At 66.4% G+C, this 17,802-nt stretch overlaps 2 protein-coding genes across 2 annotated transcripts; one reads left to right on the top strand and one right to left on the bottom strand.

The window, feature by feature from the left end:
• Window positions 1-3,822: 3,822 nt before the first annotated feature.
• CSRNP2 (cysteine and serine rich nuclear protein 2) lies at window positions 3,823-7,940 on the top strand. The gene is made up of 5 exons (XM_086630760.1): window positions 3,823-4,002; window positions 5,225-5,484; window positions 6,552-6,848; window positions 7,079-7,736; window positions 7,777-7,940. Exons 1-5 carry the CDS (start codon window positions 3,852-3,854, stop codon window positions 7,938-7,940), a joined length of 1,530 nt encoding a protein of 509 aa, XP_086486886.1. The 5' UTR covers window positions 3,823-3,851.
• A 3,320-nt stretch (window positions 7,941-11,260) lies between these two features.
• LETMD1 (LETM1 domain containing 1) lies at window positions 11,261-17,633 on the bottom strand. Its single transcript, XM_086630770.1, has 9 exons — window positions 17,521-17,633; window positions 16,782-16,933; window positions 16,533-16,648; window positions 15,311-15,393; window positions 13,722-13,914; window positions 13,523-13,624; window positions 12,334-12,486; window positions 11,968-12,064; window positions 11,261-11,457 (listed from the first exon to the last, which is right to left on the bottom strand). The coding sequence occupies exons 1-9, from the start codon at window positions 17,631-17,633 to the stop codon at window positions 11,387-11,389; spliced, it is 1,080 nt and encodes a 359-aa protein (XP_086486896.1). The 3' UTR covers window positions 11,261-11,386.
• Window positions 17,634-17,802: the final 169 nt, after the last annotated feature.

Here is a 17,802-nt window from a genome sequence, read left to right on the forward strand (position 1 = left end):
GGTTTCATTCCACAGCGGTTATTGAGCAGGAGCTTCATTTTTCCCCCTCGGAAAGGGGGGTTCCATGCTCCGCGGTGTCCGGCAGCGTGCCGGAACATGCCGGACCCTTCCCAGTCGGTGCCGGACCGAAACCAAAGCCCTTCCGCCGCGCCAGGGGGTTCCATGGGGGCTCCGCATCCCGCCGCCGTCCTTGAGCCGCTTTACCCGCTCCCCGGAGGGAGCACGGAGCGCGGGTTTGGCTTCCCGGGGTTTTCCCTTGGGGATAAACCCCCGTTTCTCCGTCCCCGGTGGAATCGGGGCGTCGCTCCGGGAGCCGGGGGGGCTCCGGGGCGGCGGCAGGAGCTGCTTTTTTCCCGGCGTCGCGGCGTGATGCTCTGCAGTGACGCTGCCGTGTCATCCCGGCAGCGCTAATCCCGCTGCAGGATCGGTAACGAGGGGGAGAGCGGAGCCGGGGGGCAGCGGCCGGAGCAGAAACCCCTTTTTGGGGGATTTCAGTCGGGGGGGGGAGACGTTTTTCCAGTGAAATCGCTGCCGAGAGCCGTCCTTGGCGCGGGGAATATGGAATTGCAGCCGGGCTCCTTCCAGCCGCCGGCGCTGCCTCTGCGCTCCGGCGTCGCCTTCCCGGGAGACGCCGAGCGCTGCGCCGGAATAAAATGGGCTCCTTCGGCTCGTCCTCGGGCGGATTTTTCTGGCTTCATCCCGCGTGCCGGGATCCCGCCCTGCACACACCCGTCGTCAGCCGGGACGGGGTCACGGTGGGAATTCGGGGGTCTCTCCCTGGGTAGATATATTTTTATTTTCTCCCTTCTTGGATATCATTCCCGTCCTCTCTTTTTCCAGCTGCTGGAACAATCCTGCGGTTTTGGTACCTTGAAATCCTGGGAGGTTTTGTCAGGATCCACTTTTGGCTCGTACTTTTTATGGGAAACACTTAAATCCCCAAAATTGCTGCTCGCAGGATGCGCCATTTGTAGAAGGGAGGGAACACAGGGAGGAAATTTGGAGCTTCCATCGAGCTCCTCGCTCCCGGAGCCCTTCATCCACGCGGGATTTCGGGGAGCGATCCCAAAACCCACAGGATGCTCAGAGGGTCCCTGCCTGGTAATTGCGAATTCCTCTGAATATCTGGGAATAAAACCACTCATCGCTCAGGAATTGCCGTTTCGGGCTGCACCAGGCCAAGCCGCGACGGAGGAGTAGCCAGGAGTGCGGCTGACGGGGAGCCGGGATCGTTGGAGTGATGCCGGAGTCACGGGAGCGCGGCTGACGGGAAGCTGGGATCGTTGGAGGTGACACTGGAGTTGCAGGAGCTCGGCTGACAGGGATCCGGGATTGTCGGAGTGATGCTGGAGTCACGGGAGCACGGCTGACGGGGATCTGGCTGACGGGGATCCGGGATTGTCGGAGTGATGCTGGAGTCACGGGAGCGCGGCCGATGGGGATTCGGGATCGCCAGAGTTGCAGGAGCGTGGTTGACGGTGAGCCGGGATCGTCGGAGTGATGCTGGAGTCGCAGGAGCACGGCCGACGGGGAGCCGGGATCGTCGGAGGCGACGCCGGAGTCGTGGGAGGTGAAATGAGGCTCGTTAGCGGGAGCCGGACCGAGGGCGGCGGATCCGTCGGCGTCAGGGACCACGGAGCATCCGTCACCCGGAGCTGTTCCCACCCGTCCTGCTCCCCCCAAAGCCGGGAACCCGCAAACCGGGAGCGCGGCTCTTTTTCCAGCACAGCAGCGTTAATTCCTTGGGATGATTCCGGCTCGTTAGTCGACCCCGGATGAGCTGCGAGCCGGCGGGTTTTCCCCGTCGGATCTCGGAGCGGCGTGGCTGGAGCGGCTCTGTCTCCGGAGGCTCCTTGCATCCATGATCCCGCCAGTCCCATCTCTCTCCGGAACGCCTCCGCGCTCCCACAGGCAATTCCAGCTGTGGAAAAAAATTATTATTTTGAGTTGAGCTCCTTTTGGCACGGTCTAAGAGCGGGAAAAAGGGGAATTGGGGTCGCGTGGCCCCTTCCTCCCGGGATTTGAGTCCCAAATCCCTTCCCGGGATTGCCATCAGCAGGAGATTGATTCTGTTATTTTTTCCCGGCTGTGCCTTCAGTTCGGGAAGCAGGAGAGGTTTTCCATGCGGGATGAGGCCGGGATGTACACCGGCTCTTCCCAGACTTCAGGGCTAAAATCCTCATCCCGCCACGGAGCAAAATCCGACACAGGGGTCTCCCGTCCTCCCCGCGCCGGGGGCTTCTCCGGAACCCTCTCCGGACCCAGCCCCAGCTCCGTGCTGGGTCGGAGCTGCCGGGCTTGTCCCTGCATCCCGGGAGTTTTCGCAAGTGAGCTGGTTTATTTTAAGAAAGGATAATTTGAGGTAAGAAAGGAATTAAACCAGATCCCAGATCCCGGATCCATCCACGGCCGGTTCGGTGCCGCAGGTGGGATGTCCGCCCGGACACCGTCGCTCATCTTCCTCGCCGCCCGCGGGAGCGGGTTTGGGTGGTGGTTTGAAGGTTGGCTTCCGAGGGAAGGGGAGAAGCCGCGGTGATTCCTCGTTAATTATCTCCTCCGGAAACGCGGCCGACGGAGGCGGCGGAGCCCTGGGATGAGCGGCACCCACGGGAGCCGGACTGCGACGTCCCGGGCGCAGAAATGGGGCCGTTTTGGGATGATGGAGATGGCAACATGAGAGGGGGGTCAGGAATCGTCGAGTGGGTGTTTTCCGCCTCCGCTTTTCCCCTCGGGTCGTGTGCGGGATCGGTGGTGTTAGATCAGCCCCTTAATTGGGGTTTTCCCCCCTTTGCAACGGGATTAAGCAATTTCCGTACGGAAAAATACCCCGAAGAGCTGTATGGAAACCCCACAGCTGGGAAATCCCACCCTGCTGGGGGGCTCCGCCGCGGCCCCGCTGCCCCTGGATCGCGGATGAATCCCTTCTGGTCCCACCGGTGCCGGCGTTCCGCCGGAGGCTGCTGGCTGACACGCTTTTTTCCGAAGCTGGTGGTTCCGTTGCCATGAGAACGGCGGTTGGAGCGGAGGGAGCACAAAGCCCAGAGGAGACGGCACGACTGGGGGTGCTGGGCTCCCAGGAGGGTGCCGGGGTGTCCCGCTCGGCGTTCCCGCTCGGCATTCCCGCTCCAGCCTGGCCCTGGGGGCAGGACAAGGGCCGCCCGGGGCTCGGTTCCGGAGCTGAAGCCGGTGGTGTCACGGTGACCCGAGAGCATCGGGAAGACGCCCGGTGATGCTCACCGGAGGATCAGCTCCCAAAAATTCCTCGCCCGCGCTGGAGCCGAGCGTTTCCCGGCTTGCCATGGGCGATCCACTGGTTTTGGAGCGCGGAGGCAGGAAAACGCCGGAGACTCTCCCAGCAAAATCCGACGGGACGTTTTCCCTTCCTACATCTCGGATGGAGCCGCCGATCCGGTGTCGGCGACGGACGGATAACCTCTGGCACGTCCCGGCGGCTTTAGGGTTCCCTTAGCGAGGGAGTTACCGGGAGCGCCGAGCTGCCGGCAAAGGGTGTTCCGCGGGGAAGCACGCGGCGTCGGCCGTGCCGGGGCTGCGCGAGCTCCGACCTTTCGCAAACCGGCGTCTCCGTGTGCTCGGAGTTAATTCGGTTCCGAATCCGTTCGGAACAGAAGGTTCTGTCCGGGGTGGGGAGAAGCTGCTGTTAGAGCCGGGAGAACCTTTCCCGGTTATCCCGGGCGATGCCGGCTTATCCAAAATGCCATTATGGCTTCTCGCCTTCTCCGCAGGGCCGCGGCGATCCCGCCGGCAGCTCCGGGGGCCGGTGCCGGAGAGCTGGTGGCGAAGCGCCCGCCGCCCCCCGCCGCTGGCCGGCTCTCCATGCGAACCGCGGCCAAATGGACGCGGTGGCCAGCGCCGGCCTCAAGAGGAAGTTCGAGGATGCCGACCCCGGCTCGCCCGGCTCCCACTCGGACGACGAGATCTCCAACAGCGACAGCGCCGACAGCTGCGACAGCGTCAACCCCTCCAGCTCCGCCGGATTCATCCGTGAGTGGTTGGGGACGGGCCGACCAGCTGAGCATGGGGCCGGATCCGCTCTTCCCGTCGGTGTGGGGCCGGATCCGCTCTTCCCGTCAGTGTGGGGCCGGATCCATTCTTCCCATCGGTGTGGGGCCGGATCTGCTCCTCCCGTCGGTGTGGGGCCGGATCTGCTCCTCCCGTCGGTGTGGGGCCGGATCCGCTCTTCTCGTCGGTGTGGGGCTGGATCCGCTCTTCCCGTTGATGTGGGGCTGGATCCGCTCTTCCCGTTGACGTGGGGCTGAATCCGCTTTTCCCATTGACGTGGGGCCGGATCTGCTCTTTCCATTGACGTGGGGCTGGATCCGCTCTTCCCGTTGATGTGGGGCTGGATCCGCTCTTCCCGTCGGTGTGGGGCTGGATCCGCTCTTCCCGTCGGTGTGGGGCAGGATCCGCTCTTCCCGTCGGTGTGGGGCAGGATCCGCTCTTCCCGTCGGTGTGGGGCTGGATCCGCTCTTCCCGTCGGTGTGGGGCTGGATCCGCTCTTCCCGTCGGTGTGGGGCAGGATCCGCTCTTCCTGTCGGTGTGGGGCAGGATCCGCTCTTCCCGTCGGTGTGGGCAGGATCCGCTCTTCCTGTCGGTGTGGGGCAGGATCCGCTCTTCCCGTTGGTGTGGGGCAGGATCCGCTCTTCCCGTCGGTGTGGGGCAGGATCCGCTCTTCCCGTCGGTGTGGGGCAGGATCCGCTCTTCCCGTCGGTGTGGGGCAGGACCCGCTCTTCCCGTCGGTGTGGGGCAGGATCCGCTCTTCCCGTTGATGTGGGGCTGGATCCGCTCTCCCCCTCTTCATCCCTTATCGCCCCTATGGTCGTGCCATACCCCGGAGAATTCCGAATTCCAATATTAGCCCCCACATTGATTGTCCAAGGTCCATCCTGACCCTTTTCTATCCCTCTCCCAGAATTTGCCCCCACGGAGGCATTTTGGTGGCCGAAGGGGGGACAGCAGTGGGCTTGGGGGTCGGGGTGGGTTTCGGCGGCACCGGAGGTGCGGACGCAGCCGTCGCCCGAAGCCGGCTCGGAGCTGTGCGCTCCACTCGCTCCTGGGAGCAGAAAACCCCTTTCCCAGTGGGATGGGGGGTTTCCCAGTGGGATGGGGGTTTCCCAGTGGGATGGGGGTTCTTTGTGGGACCCTGAGGGTTTTTTTTTTTGTTCCTAACAGCCCCTCTCCGGCTTCTTTCCCCCTTTTCCTGCAGCCACCTCCATCCTGAAGCGGCAGAAGCAGCTCCGCAGGAAGAATGTCCGCTTCGACCAAGTGACCGTCTACTACTTCGCGCGGCGCCAGGGCTTCACCAGCGTGCCCAGCCAGGGCGGCAGCTCCCTGGGCATGGCCCCGCGCCACAACTCCGTCCGCAGCTACACGCTCTGCGAGTTCGCCCAGGAGCAGGAGGTGAACCACCGCGAGATCCTCCGGGAGCACCTCAAGGAAGAGAAACTCCACGCCAAGAAAATGAAGGTACCGCCGGGGCAGGGGGGACAGCGCTGGTGAAACCCGGGCGATGCCGCAGCCGGGCGATGCCGCAGCCGGGCGATGCCGCGCGGAGTTTTGGTGGAGCGGGAGGCAGGTCGGAGGAGATGGCTCCCGGCGGCGGTTTTGCATCGCCTGGCGGTGGATTTATCGCGGCTAAATTCCTGCTTTTTCTTTCTTTTACCTCTTTTTCGTGCCGATGCTGCGCCCGCACGCGGCGCCAGCCGGGCAGCGTCAGCCTGCGCCGGGCTCGGAGCCGTCGACCAAACCTCGCCAGGTCTGTGCCGGTAGAAATTCCAGTCTGGGAGGAGGCAGCTGGGCTGCGTCGGAGGAAGATGGGGATCTGGGGTGGCTCGGCCTGTTTTCCAGCCCTGCCCGGAGGCTCCGCGGAGCCTGGGACAGCCGCCTCGGGCGGAGGGACACAAATCCAGCTGCTTTGTTTTCCTTATTTTCACGTTTTTTTTAAACACGGGCTTTTCCACCAGCCCCTCAGGAGGCCACGGACCCTTCCACCCGCTGCCCACGGCGTTCAGAGGGCCGGGGACCCCCGTTCATCCTCGGCGCCGAGATGTGGGGGGGTCTGAGCGCGTGGAGGGCAGAGGAGCGGAGCAGGGAGGCGGAGGCGCGTTGCAGGATCCGGCTCTGGCCCCTCCGTTGCTTTCAAACCTCCTTTTCCCAGGGGGGCAGGGATGCTCCACAGCTGCCGCCGCTCTCCCGGGACCCCGATATTTCCAGCAGCAGTGACCTCCTTCTGTCTCCCTGTTCGCAGGCGCCGTAGCGGAGGGAAGATGGAAAAGGGATTCTCTGCTCTGAATCCTTTTATTATTTATTTTTTCCCCCCTTCCTTTGGGATCTGGCTGGGGGGGGATCGCACCGAGGGGGCTCAGCTCACCGTGCCGGATCCTGCTGGGTGGCGAGGGAAGGCTCTGAGCCGGGCGGTGGGTGGGGGACCAGGAGCTGGATGGAGCAACGTGCGTCCTCCACCCGCCTCATCGGCGCGGTGCGGTGCGGCGTCCCGCCGCGCCAGGCGCTGACTCTGCCCCGCTGCCCCGCAGCTCACCAAGAACGGCACGGTGGAGTCGGAGGAGGCGGACGGGCTGACGCTGGAGGACGTCTCGGACGACGACATCGACGTGGAGAACGTGGAGGTGGACGACTATTTCTTCCTGCAGCCGCTGCCCACCAAACGGCGCCGAGCTCTGCTGCGAGCCTCCGGCGTCCACCGCATCGACGCCGAGGAGAAGCAGGAGCTGCGGGCCATCCGCCTGTCCCGCGAGGAGTGCGGCTGCGACTGCCGCCTCTACTGCGATCCGGAGGCCTGTGCCTGCAGCCAGGCCGGGATCAAATGCCAGGTGAGTCGGGGAAGGAGATGCCAGCGGTGAAACCGGGGTGCCAGGGCTCTCCGCGGGTGCCGGCTGCTCCTGGAGCGGCCACGGTGCAGCTCCAGCCTTGTTTTGGGGGCACCTCTCTGCGGGGAAAAACTCCCCCAGCATCAAATTCCCAATGTTCAGGGGTGGATTTTAAGCTCTGGGAAAGGATCCTCTGGGATCCTGGAGCTGCCACGTCTCCGTCTCCCTGCCAGGTGGATCGCATGTCCTTCCCCTGCGGCTGCTCCCGGGACGGTTGCGGTAACATGGCCGGTCGGATCGAATTCAATCCCATCCGGGTGCGGACTCACTACCTCCACACCATCATGAAGCTGGAGCTGGAGAGCAAACGCCAGAGCGGGCGGCCGCCGGCGCCGGAGGAGGAGGCAGCCGCCGCCACCGCCGCCGCTCACGGCTCCGCCGGCGACTGGCTGGGGCCGCAGCCAGCCGAAACGCAGGACTTCCAGGAGTTCATGGCGGAGAACGAGACGGCCGTCATGCACCTGCAAACGGCGGAGGAGTTGGAGAGGCTGAAGGCTGAGGAAGACTCCAGCAACAGTTCTGGCGTGGAGAGCTTGGGCGTTTGCATCCTGGAGGAGCCTCTGGCCGTGCCGGAGGCTTTGTGCCCGGGTCTCGCCGCCCCCATCCTCATCCAAGCCCAGTTACCTCCGGGCTCATCCGTCCTCTGCTTCGCCGACGGCTCGGAGCAGGCGGCCTCGGCGGTGGGCGACCAGCCCTACTCGAACGGTGGGCCCGTGGTTTACTACCAGGTGGAGCCGCGGCCGGTGCCGGGCGCCAAGGGCGAGAGCAGCCCGGCAGAGCCACCAGCACCGACCTCCAGCCCGGGCGAGAAGGACCCCGGCGTCCTCCCTGGCCCCGTGGTGACTTGCAGCCGAGCCGCCGCCGCCGGGAGCAAGGGGGGAGCAGTCCGAAAATCCTCCTCCGGCCCCAGAGCCCGTGCCGTCCTCCGAGGGCGGCTGCCGAGCGGCGGCGGCTCCCCGCTGCTCCCCGGTGCCGCCGGCGCAGGAGCCGCCCGCCGCCGGCGAGCGCTCGCCGGGGCCCGTCCCGCCCGTGTGAGCGGCCCCGGTTCCCCCCGCGGCGCTCGGTTATTTATTGACGATGGATATTTCGCGGAGCGGCAGCGGCCGCCGGTGGTTATTTAATTGGGGGGGGGTGGGGGTGGGCAGAGCGGGGGCTGCCGGGAGCCGCTCGCCCGGTCAAGACGGTTTTCCCGGCTCGGCCGTTGCCGCCTGCGCCGCGGGACGCGCCGGACCTGCAGCCTCCGGCATCCCACGGCGGCTCCTTCCCGTCCTCCTCCCCCTGAGCTGCCCCTGCCCCCCGCGGACCTCTCCCCCCTTTGCTTTTTAACAAAAAAAAAGACCTTTTTTTGGGGTTTTTTGGTCCTTTAATGTTTACCGGGCCGTGTCACAACCCAGCGCCTCCCAGTGCTGCTCCAGCCCCTTCCCCACCGGCACCAGGATGGATCGGGAAGGAGCCGGAGCCGGTGGGGGGGCTCTAAATTGCACAAGAGGGGAAAATTTTGGGGGGGGGGGGGGGGGCTGTTAACCACCTGGATTTGAATTGAGCCCTTCGTGGCCGCAGCACGGCTGCGACGGAGAACCTTGTCCGTGTGTCCGTCCCGGTGCTCCGTGCCAGCCTCGAGGAACAGCCGAGGCTGCCCATTATCCGGCCAGGTGGTAAAAGCACTTTCCGTGGCCCCCCCCCATGCCCACCGGGCACCCCCCAGCTGCCCCGGTGCCACGACGGGGCCAAACTGGCCCCCGCGGAGGGCTCGAGGGGCGGCAGGACCCGGTGGGACGTTCCTGTTCCCTCTCCCCGGCGCAGGGGGAAGCGTCTCCCATCCGTCCCCCACCGGACTCCAGCGGAGCAAATCCAAATTTTAAGGAGAAAATCAGGAGGAGCGGGGGGGGGCGAAGAGCCCCCAACACCCACGAGCTTCCTGTGCCAGAGGGTCCCATCCGCCAGCCCCGCGGCGCCGCCGGCGCTTCTGCTGGGCACACGGCCCCGGAGCTGCTGGCGGGGCAAACGGGGAGGGGATTTGGGGGATCTGGGGGGTGCGGTGTGGCGAAGTGCTTTAATTGGTTATTTTTTGGGGGGGGGGGGGGGGGGGGGGTTGCGGCGGTTTGAGGCTCTCGGTGTGCCGCGGGCGGTCGCCCCCCTCTGCCGAAGGGGGTTCAAGGGGCACAAAGCCCCTTTGCTGCTCTCCCCGCTCCGGCACGTGGGTCCAACGGAGCCTTATCCCGGCGCAGCGGCTCTTCCCGCCCCATCCCTGCCGCACCGGGCGCCCCCGGACACCGTCCCGCTCTCCCGGGGCAGAGCGGAGGGAAGGGGCCGGTGTCTGGACCGGGGCGGGGGGCTCGGTGCCCGTTCCGGTGGCAGCTCCGTGCCCTGGGCTGCCACACAAGGGCTAAATCCGGGTGGGAAAAAAAAAAAAAAAAGCCTTATCCCTTGTTGGGTGCTGCGCCGGTGGCATCCCCCCGGCTCTTCCCGGCGCTGCCGCCGTGCCGGCACCCCTTTGGCCATGGCGGGGTTTCCAGCTCCGAGCTGCCAAACTGGAGCCAACGGTGACACTTGAATGGGTCAGAAATCTTGATTTTTTTCCCCCTTTTTTTTGTTTTTTTCCTTCTCAACGGGCTCCGCGCTCCCTCCCCGGCCCTGCATCCTGGGACGCGGCGCATCCGGCGAGCTCGGCGGCTCCGTCAGCCGACAGAATGAATCCTGCGGCGCTGGTCAGGATGGTGCTTTCCCAGGATTTATTCTGGTTTTACAACCATTAATAGTGCAATGAGAGCGCGGTTCCGCCTTCTGTTATCGTATTTGATTTTTTTTGGGGGGGGGGTGGGTGGGTTGAACGTGCCGACACTAACGCCGGTTCCGCGCTCGCTCCGGTGCCGCGGAAGGAACCGACCCGCCCGTCTCCTCTCTGGTGCTACCGAGCTGCCGCGGGAGCCGCGGCACCACCGACCCCCGGGCATCCCCCCCCCCGGCTGCTCGTCCAGTTTAACCAGTGACTCCGCGACTCCCCAACCCCTACGGTGGCTTTTTAGTTTTCATTTTCCAGTGTGAATCCAAAGCTTGGCCTCCACGATTTTATTTGGAATTCCCACCCCCCCTCCCCCCGGCCTTTTCCGTTCTTTTCATGGTGATAACGCTGTATTTAAAGAGAATATTTAAGTGTAAAAATAAAATAAATGCTCAAACTCGCGCTGTGTGTGTGTCCTGGAGGGGGCGAACCCACCTCCGGTGAATTCCTCGTGGTGGGGGATCCCGAATTCCTGCAAAAACAACGCAGGGGAAGGGTTTTCCTCCCCAAGAGGTGAGGGAGGAGCTCGGCGCTGGCTTGGCACACAGGTGGGGGAGTTCTACCCCTCCTCACCCCCCAAAAAATGCTTTAAAAAGGAAAATTTCCAGGTTTTGGGGGGAGAGGAGGAGGTGGTGGGACACAGAGGGGGCCGCCGCAGAGACACCGGAGACGCTCGCTCGCTTTTGGCTTTAATAAAACACTTAAAACGTCCGCGGGAACTCGCTCGCCGAACGTTCCTCATGCAGTGCCGGGCGCGGCGCGACGCGGTGAACGCAGCCGCCACCGAAGCCACCGCCGCCGAGCTCGAATTAAGCAGAACTTGCCGAAGGCGGCACGGCGGCACGGTTCCAGCCCTGCGGCGCGGTTCCAGCCCCGGCGGTGCAGTTCCAGCCCCGGTTCCAGCCCCGGTGGTGCGGTTCCAGCCCCGGCGGTGCGGTTCCAGCCCCGGCGGTGCAGTTCCAGCCCCGCGGCGCGGTTCCAGCCCCGGTTCCAGCCTCACGGTGCGGTTCCAGCCCCGGCGGCGCGATTCCAGCCTCATGGCGCGGTTCCAGCCCCACCAGCACAGTTCCAGCCCCACCAACACGGTTCCAGCCCCGGCGTCCTCCCTCCATCAGTGCCAGCGGCTCCCCGGGCACGGAGCCGCGCCGAGAGGCAGCCACAGGCGAACAAAAATCCTGGGAAACCTTATCCGAGGGTCCCGGTGAGGCTGCGCGGGGATCTGGGGTCTTGTTTTAACCCCCCGGGAGATTTTGGTATTTCAGACTGTTCCAGGAGCAACGAAACGCGGTGGAACCCGCTGGGGGAGGCACAGGGCGGCAAATCCGGAGGCGAACGGAGCCACGAGGTGCCATGGGAAGCGCCCGCGCCGCTCCTCCCGTCCAGCAACGCGGTGGAAGAGCCGTAGCGGTGAAGCCGCCTTGCCCGGCCGCGGCGGAGGGACGGCAGCGCCGGGGCTTGGCCAGCGCCGTCGCCAGCCGCTCCGGCACCAGCAACGGGTGAGAGAGGAGCCGGCACAAACCGGCAGCGCGGGTGGGAGGGAATCCCGGCTTCGTCCCCATGGCAGCGGCACAGTCGCTCTTGCCAACGCCGGCTCCGAAAGACGGAGAGGGTTTGGTGGGTTTTTTTGTGGCACCAGGCTGGGAGTCGCCAAACGGGCGCGTGACGCCAGGGTGAGCGGGCACAGCCGCCGGCTCGGCCGTCACTCCGTGGCCCGGGGGTAGTTGAGGGACAGCAGGACCATGCTGTTCGCCAGGAGCGACACTTCGGAAGCTGGAAAAACACCGGAGCGGGGTGAGAGCGGTGCTGCCGCAGCCCAGCCGTGCCAAACGGGCCCATGCCAAGCTGCCAGCGTGGCACCAGCAGCTGTGGGGGCCCCTTGGCACCAGCCCCTCTCGCCGGCGGCATTCCGCTCTGCTCCGTGGCGCCCGCTTCCCTCCCGCTCCCATTTCGCTTCCCCCGGTGCTGCCGCGGGGCTCAGATCCAGCACCGGGAGGTCTCTGCGGCACAGGGGCACCCTGGCACAGGGACTCCTGGCACAGGGACTCGTGGGCACAGCCTGTCCCTCGTGGGTATTCCACAAGGACACAACCCTGGAGAGAGCCAGCGCGCTCCGCCACGTCCCCATCTCAGGGACGAGGCCCCAGGGGCTCGACGGGGGATCCCGGGGGGGGCAGGGGGGATAATGCCACCGTTTGCCCCAAATTTCCCCAGAACCAACGCTCCCTGTGCCCGGAGAAACCGGAGAGCCCCCCACGCCCTCCATGCCCCCCTGGGCATTACCTTGGAGCTTGCAGGAGAGCCCCAGCCACTGCTCCAGCCACGCTCGGCACTCGGACACGCCGAGGTGCGTGGAGTTCAGCCCTCGGAGGTAACACGCCTGCGGAGAAGGAGGGAGGGAAAAAACCATGGATGCGTTCAGGAACGGGCGCTCCGGGTCACACGGAACGCCGGGATGGCACCGTCGTCCTTCCTCGGCGCGAAGGGCTGAGCGGCAGCGAACTGCGGTGCCCTGGCGTGGTGCCGGCACGGAAAACCGGCTCGGAAAAGCCCTTCCCGGAGAAGAGTGGCCACGATCCCGTGGAGGAACGCGCCGCAGCGACCGGGAGGGCCGGGCCGAGGCTCCGCGCGCGGCCGGAGGGTCCTCACCGCCTTCAGCTCCTCCTCGGACAGCTGTGCCAGCCCCAGGCGCAGCATGGCACGGTCCAGCTGCCGGATCTCCAAGACGTGGCTCCGCAGGCGACGCCGCAGGAAAAGGGCCGGCAGGTGGGGGGTCAGGAACAGGACCCGGCTGAGGGCTCTCTGGGGGGGCACCAGGGGCAGGGTCAGCGGGGAGGGCACCCCACCCTCCAGGAACGGGTGTCTGACCCGTTTGGGCACAACTTCCGTCAGACCCAGCCGCTCCCGCTCCAGACGTGCCCGTGGTTTGCTCCCTATTAATTATCCGGCTAATTGTCCTGCCCACGCCGTGACCCGGAGCCGCCCCCGGCAGTTCCCGTCATGCCCAGCTCGGCCCGGCCCGGTGCGCGGAGCGGGGAGTGGGTGCTGAGACACGGGCTCTGTGCTGGGCTGGACACGGGTGGCTGGGCACAGTCAGGGGTGTGGGGTGGCACCCACGGCACAGACGGACACACAGTCTCGTTCTGGGGCTGTTTTCATGGAATCATGGAGTGGTTTGGGTTGGAAGGGACCTTCAAGACCATCCAGTTCCAGCCCCCCTGCCATGGGCAGGGACACCCTCCACCACACCAGGTTGCCCAAAGCCCCATCCAGCCTGGCCTGGCACACTGCCAGGGATGGGGCAGCCACAGCTTCTCTGGGCAACCTGTGCCAGTGCCTCAGCACCCTCAGAGGGAAGAATTTCTCCCTTAGATCCCATCGAAATCTCCCCTCTTCCAGTTCAAAGCCATCGCCCCGTGTCCTGTCACTCCATGCCAATGCCCAAAGCCCCTCTCCAGCTTTCCTGTAGCCCCTTTAGGTACTGGGAGGTGCTGGAAGGTCTCCCCGGAGCCTTCTCTTCTCCAGGCTGAACAGCCCCAGCTCTCCCAGTCTGTCTCCATACAGAGGTGCTCCAGCCCTCGGATCATCTCCGTGGCCTCCTCTGGCCCCGCTCCAGCAGCTCCGTGTCCTTCTGCTGTTGGGGCCCCCAGAGCTGAAGGCAGCACTGCAGGGGGGCTCAGGAGAGCAGAGCAGAGGGGCGGAATCCCCCCCCTCGCCCTGCTGCCCACGCTGCTCTGAGCGCACCAGGACACGGTGCTGGCTCTTTCCACCCCCAACACCCGGCCTGAGGCACAGCCAGGCGGATCGGCCCCCTCGGCCGGACAAACGCCGCACTCACCACGTGAGACACCTGGAGCCTGTTCAGAGCCAGCGGCGCTCCCGAAAACAAACCTCTCACTGCGTAGAGCTCGGCCGCGCGCGGCTGGGACCCTCGCTGCACCTGCAAGAGCCACGGCACGCGCTGCCGACACCTCCGCTCCCGCGGGCATCCCGAGGCGCCGGCGGCACCGGCAGGACGGGCCGCACCGGTGACGTACCGCGGCGCAGAGATCCTGCAGGTGTTGGCGGAGCTGCGGCTCCGGCAGGGAACGCGCCGCCACCGCCAGGGCCAGACTCTCCACCACGACCGGGTACGAGCGCCGCCGGCCGGCGTCGTAGGCGTCCAGGAACTCGACCTGCTGGCGTGGGGTCCAGAAGTGGCGGATAAGGAGCTGGCGTGGGAAGAAATACCTTGGAGAGAGGAGGAGAGGGGGGTCAGGCCGGAGAACCGCCGGTCGCATTTCCAGATTTCCGCTGCTGGAAGAGGCACGAGCAACGTCCGGCACCGGCGCGGCTTGTCTCGGTCCTGGGAGCAAAAAATGTTCGCTCCTCCGAAGGGGGACGCTTGGGAATGGCAGGACTGCGGCTGGAAAAGACCCCTGAGGTCATGGAGGCCAAGATGAACCCAGCAGTTCCAGCTCCACCACCAAACCACGTCCCTCCGCGCATCCACGCGGCTTTGGAACAGCTCCAGGGGTGGCGGCTCCACCGCAGCCCTGGGCAGCCTGGATGATCTTGGAGCTCCAACCCACCAGCACCATCGGGTCAATGGTTGGACTTGATGATCTTGGAGCTCCAACCCAACAGCACCATCCCACTAAACCATCTCCTGAAGTGCTACATCCACACGTTTCTTGAACGCTTCCAGGGATGGCGTCTCTACCACGTCCCTGGGCAGCCTGTTCCAACGCTTGGCAACTCTTTGGGTGAAGAAATTTGTCCCAGTCTCCAACCTAAACCCGCCCTGGAACAACTGGAGGACGTTTCCTCTCGTCCCACCGCTTGTTACTGGGAGAAGTAACTCAGCCTCCTTCCAGGTAGCTGTGGAGCGAGGAGGTCTCTCCTGAGCATCCTTTTCTCCAGGATGGGCACCCCCAGCTCCCTCAGCTGCTCCTCAGAGGAACTGTGCTCCAACCCCGTCCGTTTTCCACCCAGCGAAGAGCCGACCGACCAGGCCACGCGCCGCAGCCTCTCCCGGAGAACGCTGCCATGAACGCATGGAGCGGATCCGAGGAGGCAGCTGACATTCCCAGCTCTCCCTCCTCCACCAAGTGGACAACCACCTCGGCATGGAAGGAGCTTCGCTCCTCCAGAGGCCGTGGCGAGCTCCGGAAGGAGCACTCCGGCCTCCAACTGGAGCTTCCCGCCATGGCCAGCACTCGGCACACCGCGGAGTCCCCACCCCGCGTTGTTTCACGGAGCTCTCGCCCACCCAGAGGACACAAAAGCCAGGGAGAACTGGAAAATCCCGGGATTTTCCAGGACAGCTGGCAGGGAGAGGGGCGTTGGGAGCCTATGGAGATGGTGAGGAGGGAATTGCACACGGAATTTCTCCAGCCCGGCACAACCAGGGCTGTTCCCTGCGTGCCGGGGATCATTTCTCCGGGTTGGGAACGCGGAGCTGGGCGGAATGCTGGCACCACGGAGCCGGTTTTGCCAAAGGATTGCCGGGCGTGTCGGCTACGGGTAGGTAGAGGGAGGAAGGGAGAGGGTCTGGTTGGATTTGTAACTCCAAAAAACTCCCATTCCATGAAATTCCAGCCGCTGGGGAGCCCCAGGACCGTGGTGGCGTGCCGTGGGTACTCACATCAGGACGATGACCAGGAAGTTGGCGAAGGGCGGGATGGCGAGAATCCCGATGGGAAGGGCCTTGATCACGTCCCTGCGGAACTGCCGACGGAACGAGGAGAGAATCGGATCCGACACCCAACTGGCAGGATTCCCGCCGAGTTAACCGCGTCCGAGCCCCGGTTTTAGGCTGGGAACGTGCCGCACCCGCCGGAACCGGCCTCTCCCACCCCCGCCCCTCTCCGCAGGGAGGAAATGGCCCCGGCGGCAGCGGGGAGGCAGAGCCGGGCACGGCGGGACCAAACCACGGCCCCGGCACTGCGCCATGCCCCCAGCACCACACCACGGCGCCGGCACCGCGCTGAACCCCTGGCACCGCGCCGTGCCCCCGGCACCGCACCGAACTCCTGGCACCGCACCACGCCCCTGGCACCGCGCTGTGTCCCCAGCACCGCACCGAACTCCTGGCACCGCGCTGTGTCCCCAGCACCGCACCGAACTCCTGGCACTGCACTGTGTCCCCAGCACCGCACCATGCCCCCAGCACCGCACCACAGCTCTGGCACTGCACCGAACCCCCAGCAATGCACCGTGCCCCTGGCACCACGCTGTGTCCCTGGCACTGCACCGTGTCCCTGGAACCATGCCGAACCCCTGGCACCGCACTGCAGCCCTGGCACCGCACTGTGCCCCCGGCACCGCACCACGGCACCAGCACCACACCGCAGCCCCGGCACTGCACCACAGCCCTGGCACCGCACCATGTCTCCAGCATCGCACCGAACTCCTGGCACCGCACTGTGCCCCTGGCACTGCACTGCAGCCCTGGCACCGCACCATGTCTCCAGCATCACATCGAACTCCTGGCACCGCACCGTGCCCCTGGCACTGCACTGCAGCCCTGGCACCGCACCATGTCTCCAGCATCACATCGAACTCCTGGCACCGCACTGTGCCCCTGGCACTGCACTGCAGCCCTGGCACCGCACCATGTCTCCAGCATCGCACCGAACTCCTGGCACCGCACCATGTCTCCAGCATTGCACCGAACTCCTGGCACCACACCACGCCCCTGGCACTGCACCGAACTCCTGGCACTGCACTGTGTCCCCGGCACCACATTGCAACCCTGGCACCGCACCGTGCCCTTGGCACCGCACTGTGTCCCTGGCACTGCACTGAACCCCCGGCACCGCACCGCAGCCCTGGCACCGCGCCGCGACCCCGGCACCGCGCCGCACCTGCCGCAGCCTCTCCATCTGGCGGTACGGCAGCTGCTGCGCGCTCAGCCTCTGGCGGGACATCTGGGATTTGATTTTTCCGACTTCCTTGGCCTCCAGCACGAGCGCGCGGATTCCTGCCGGCACAGAGCCCCTCAGCCCCCCGTGCCCGACAAACCCCTCCGGCACCGCCGGACAGGGCCTGGCAGCACCCCCAGCTGCCCCCCGTTCTCCCCGGCGGGGTGGCATCGCCCCCCGCCCGGCACCCACCTCTGGCGAAGGTGGCGTGGAGCAGGTGGACCCGGGGGAAGCTCCTTTCCAAAAAGCGCTCGTAGTGCCCGCTCAGGCGCTTCGCCCGCGACACCAGCGCTGCCAGCGCGGCCCTGGCACCGGCCCTGGTGGAGAGGCAGCAGGCGGGGGCCCTGCGGAGAAGCAGGCCCCCCCCACCCCCCACCCCGGGTTATTCTGGTCGGGGTTTGGGCAGAAAAAGCACTTGAGAACGGCGGGGGGGGGGGGCCCGGGGTGCTGGGACCCCTCCCCGCCCTGCACGGGCAGCCCCGGGCGGCTGCTTGAGACGGGGCTGGGGGCCTGGGGGGGCAGCGGGGGGGGGCTGGTCAGAACCGGGGCGGGGGGGGGGCTGGTCAGACCGGGGTCGGGGGGGGCAGGGGGGCTGCCCCAGCGCCTGGGGGGGCCGCGCTGGGTGCCGGGGGGGGTGAAGGGGGTACGGACAGGGCGGGGGGGCACGGCCGGTAATGGGGGGGCACTGCTGGCGCGGGGGGGGGGCTCAGGGGGGGAGCACGGCGGTAAGGAACGGGCGGGGGGGGTATGGCCGGTCGCGGGGGGGCAGCACGGGGAGGACAGCGCCGGTTACCGGATGGAGGGGGTCTGGCTGGGGGGGTCGGGGCAATGGCGGAGGCGGGAGGCCCTGGGGGGGGGTGGGTGTTGTCACGGGCGGTGCCGGGGGCGATGGCCGCCACTTGGGGCGGGGGGGGGGTCGGTCCCCGCTCACCTCGGCGCCCCCCGGGCGGGACGCGGCTCCCGCAGCCCCCGGGCGCGGCCCAGAGCGGCGGCGGGGCCGAGGCGCCAGAGCAGGCCGCGGCCGCGGGCCCCGCACAGCGCCATCTTGGCGGGGCCGCAGGGCGGGGGTCACGGGAGGGGCGGGGCCGAGCGCTGATTGGCTGACGCGCCGGCGCGCGGGGCCGGTCACGTGATTGAAGGCGGAAGTGGCGGAGCGGGGCCCGGTACCGGCGCGCGCGGCCGCGGGGGGGTTGGGCCGCCCCGGGATCCTCCC

This window comes from Tauraco erythrolophus, unplaced genomic scaffold, assembly GCF_009769465.1.
Source record: "Tauraco erythrolophus isolate bTauEry1 unplaced genomic scaffold, bTauEry1.pri scaffold_48_arrow_ctg1, whole genome shotgun sequence".
Taxonomy (NCBI): domain Eukaryota; kingdom Metazoa; phylum Chordata; class Aves; order Musophagiformes; family Musophagidae; genus Tauraco; species Tauraco erythrolophus.

Coding starts and splice junctions, on each gene's coding strand:
- CSRNP2 (XM_086630760.1), top strand. CDS start 3,852: ATGGACGCGGTGGCCAGCGCCGGCCTCAAGAGGAAGTTCGAGGATGCC. Junction 5,485..6,551: donor TCCACGCCAAGAAAATGAAG/GTACCGCCGGGG, acceptor GCTGCCCCGCAG/CTCACCAAGAACGGCACGGT. Junction 7,737..7,776: donor GGACCCCGGCGTCCTCCCTG/GCCCCGTGGTGA, acceptor CGCCGCCGGGAG/CAAGGGGGGAGCAGTCCGAA.
- LETMD1 (XM_086630770.1), bottom strand. CDS start 17,633: ATGGCGCTGTGCGGGGCCCGCGGCCGCGGCCTGCTCTGGCGCCTCGGC. Junction 16,649..16,781: donor CCACGCCACCTTCGCCAGAG/GTGGGTGCCGGG, acceptor CTGTGCCGGCAG/GAATCCGCGCGCTCGTGCTG. Junction 13,625..13,721: donor TGCAGGATCTCTGCGCCGCG/GTACGTCACCGG, acceptor TGGCTCTTGCAG/GTGCAGCGAGGGTCCCAGCC.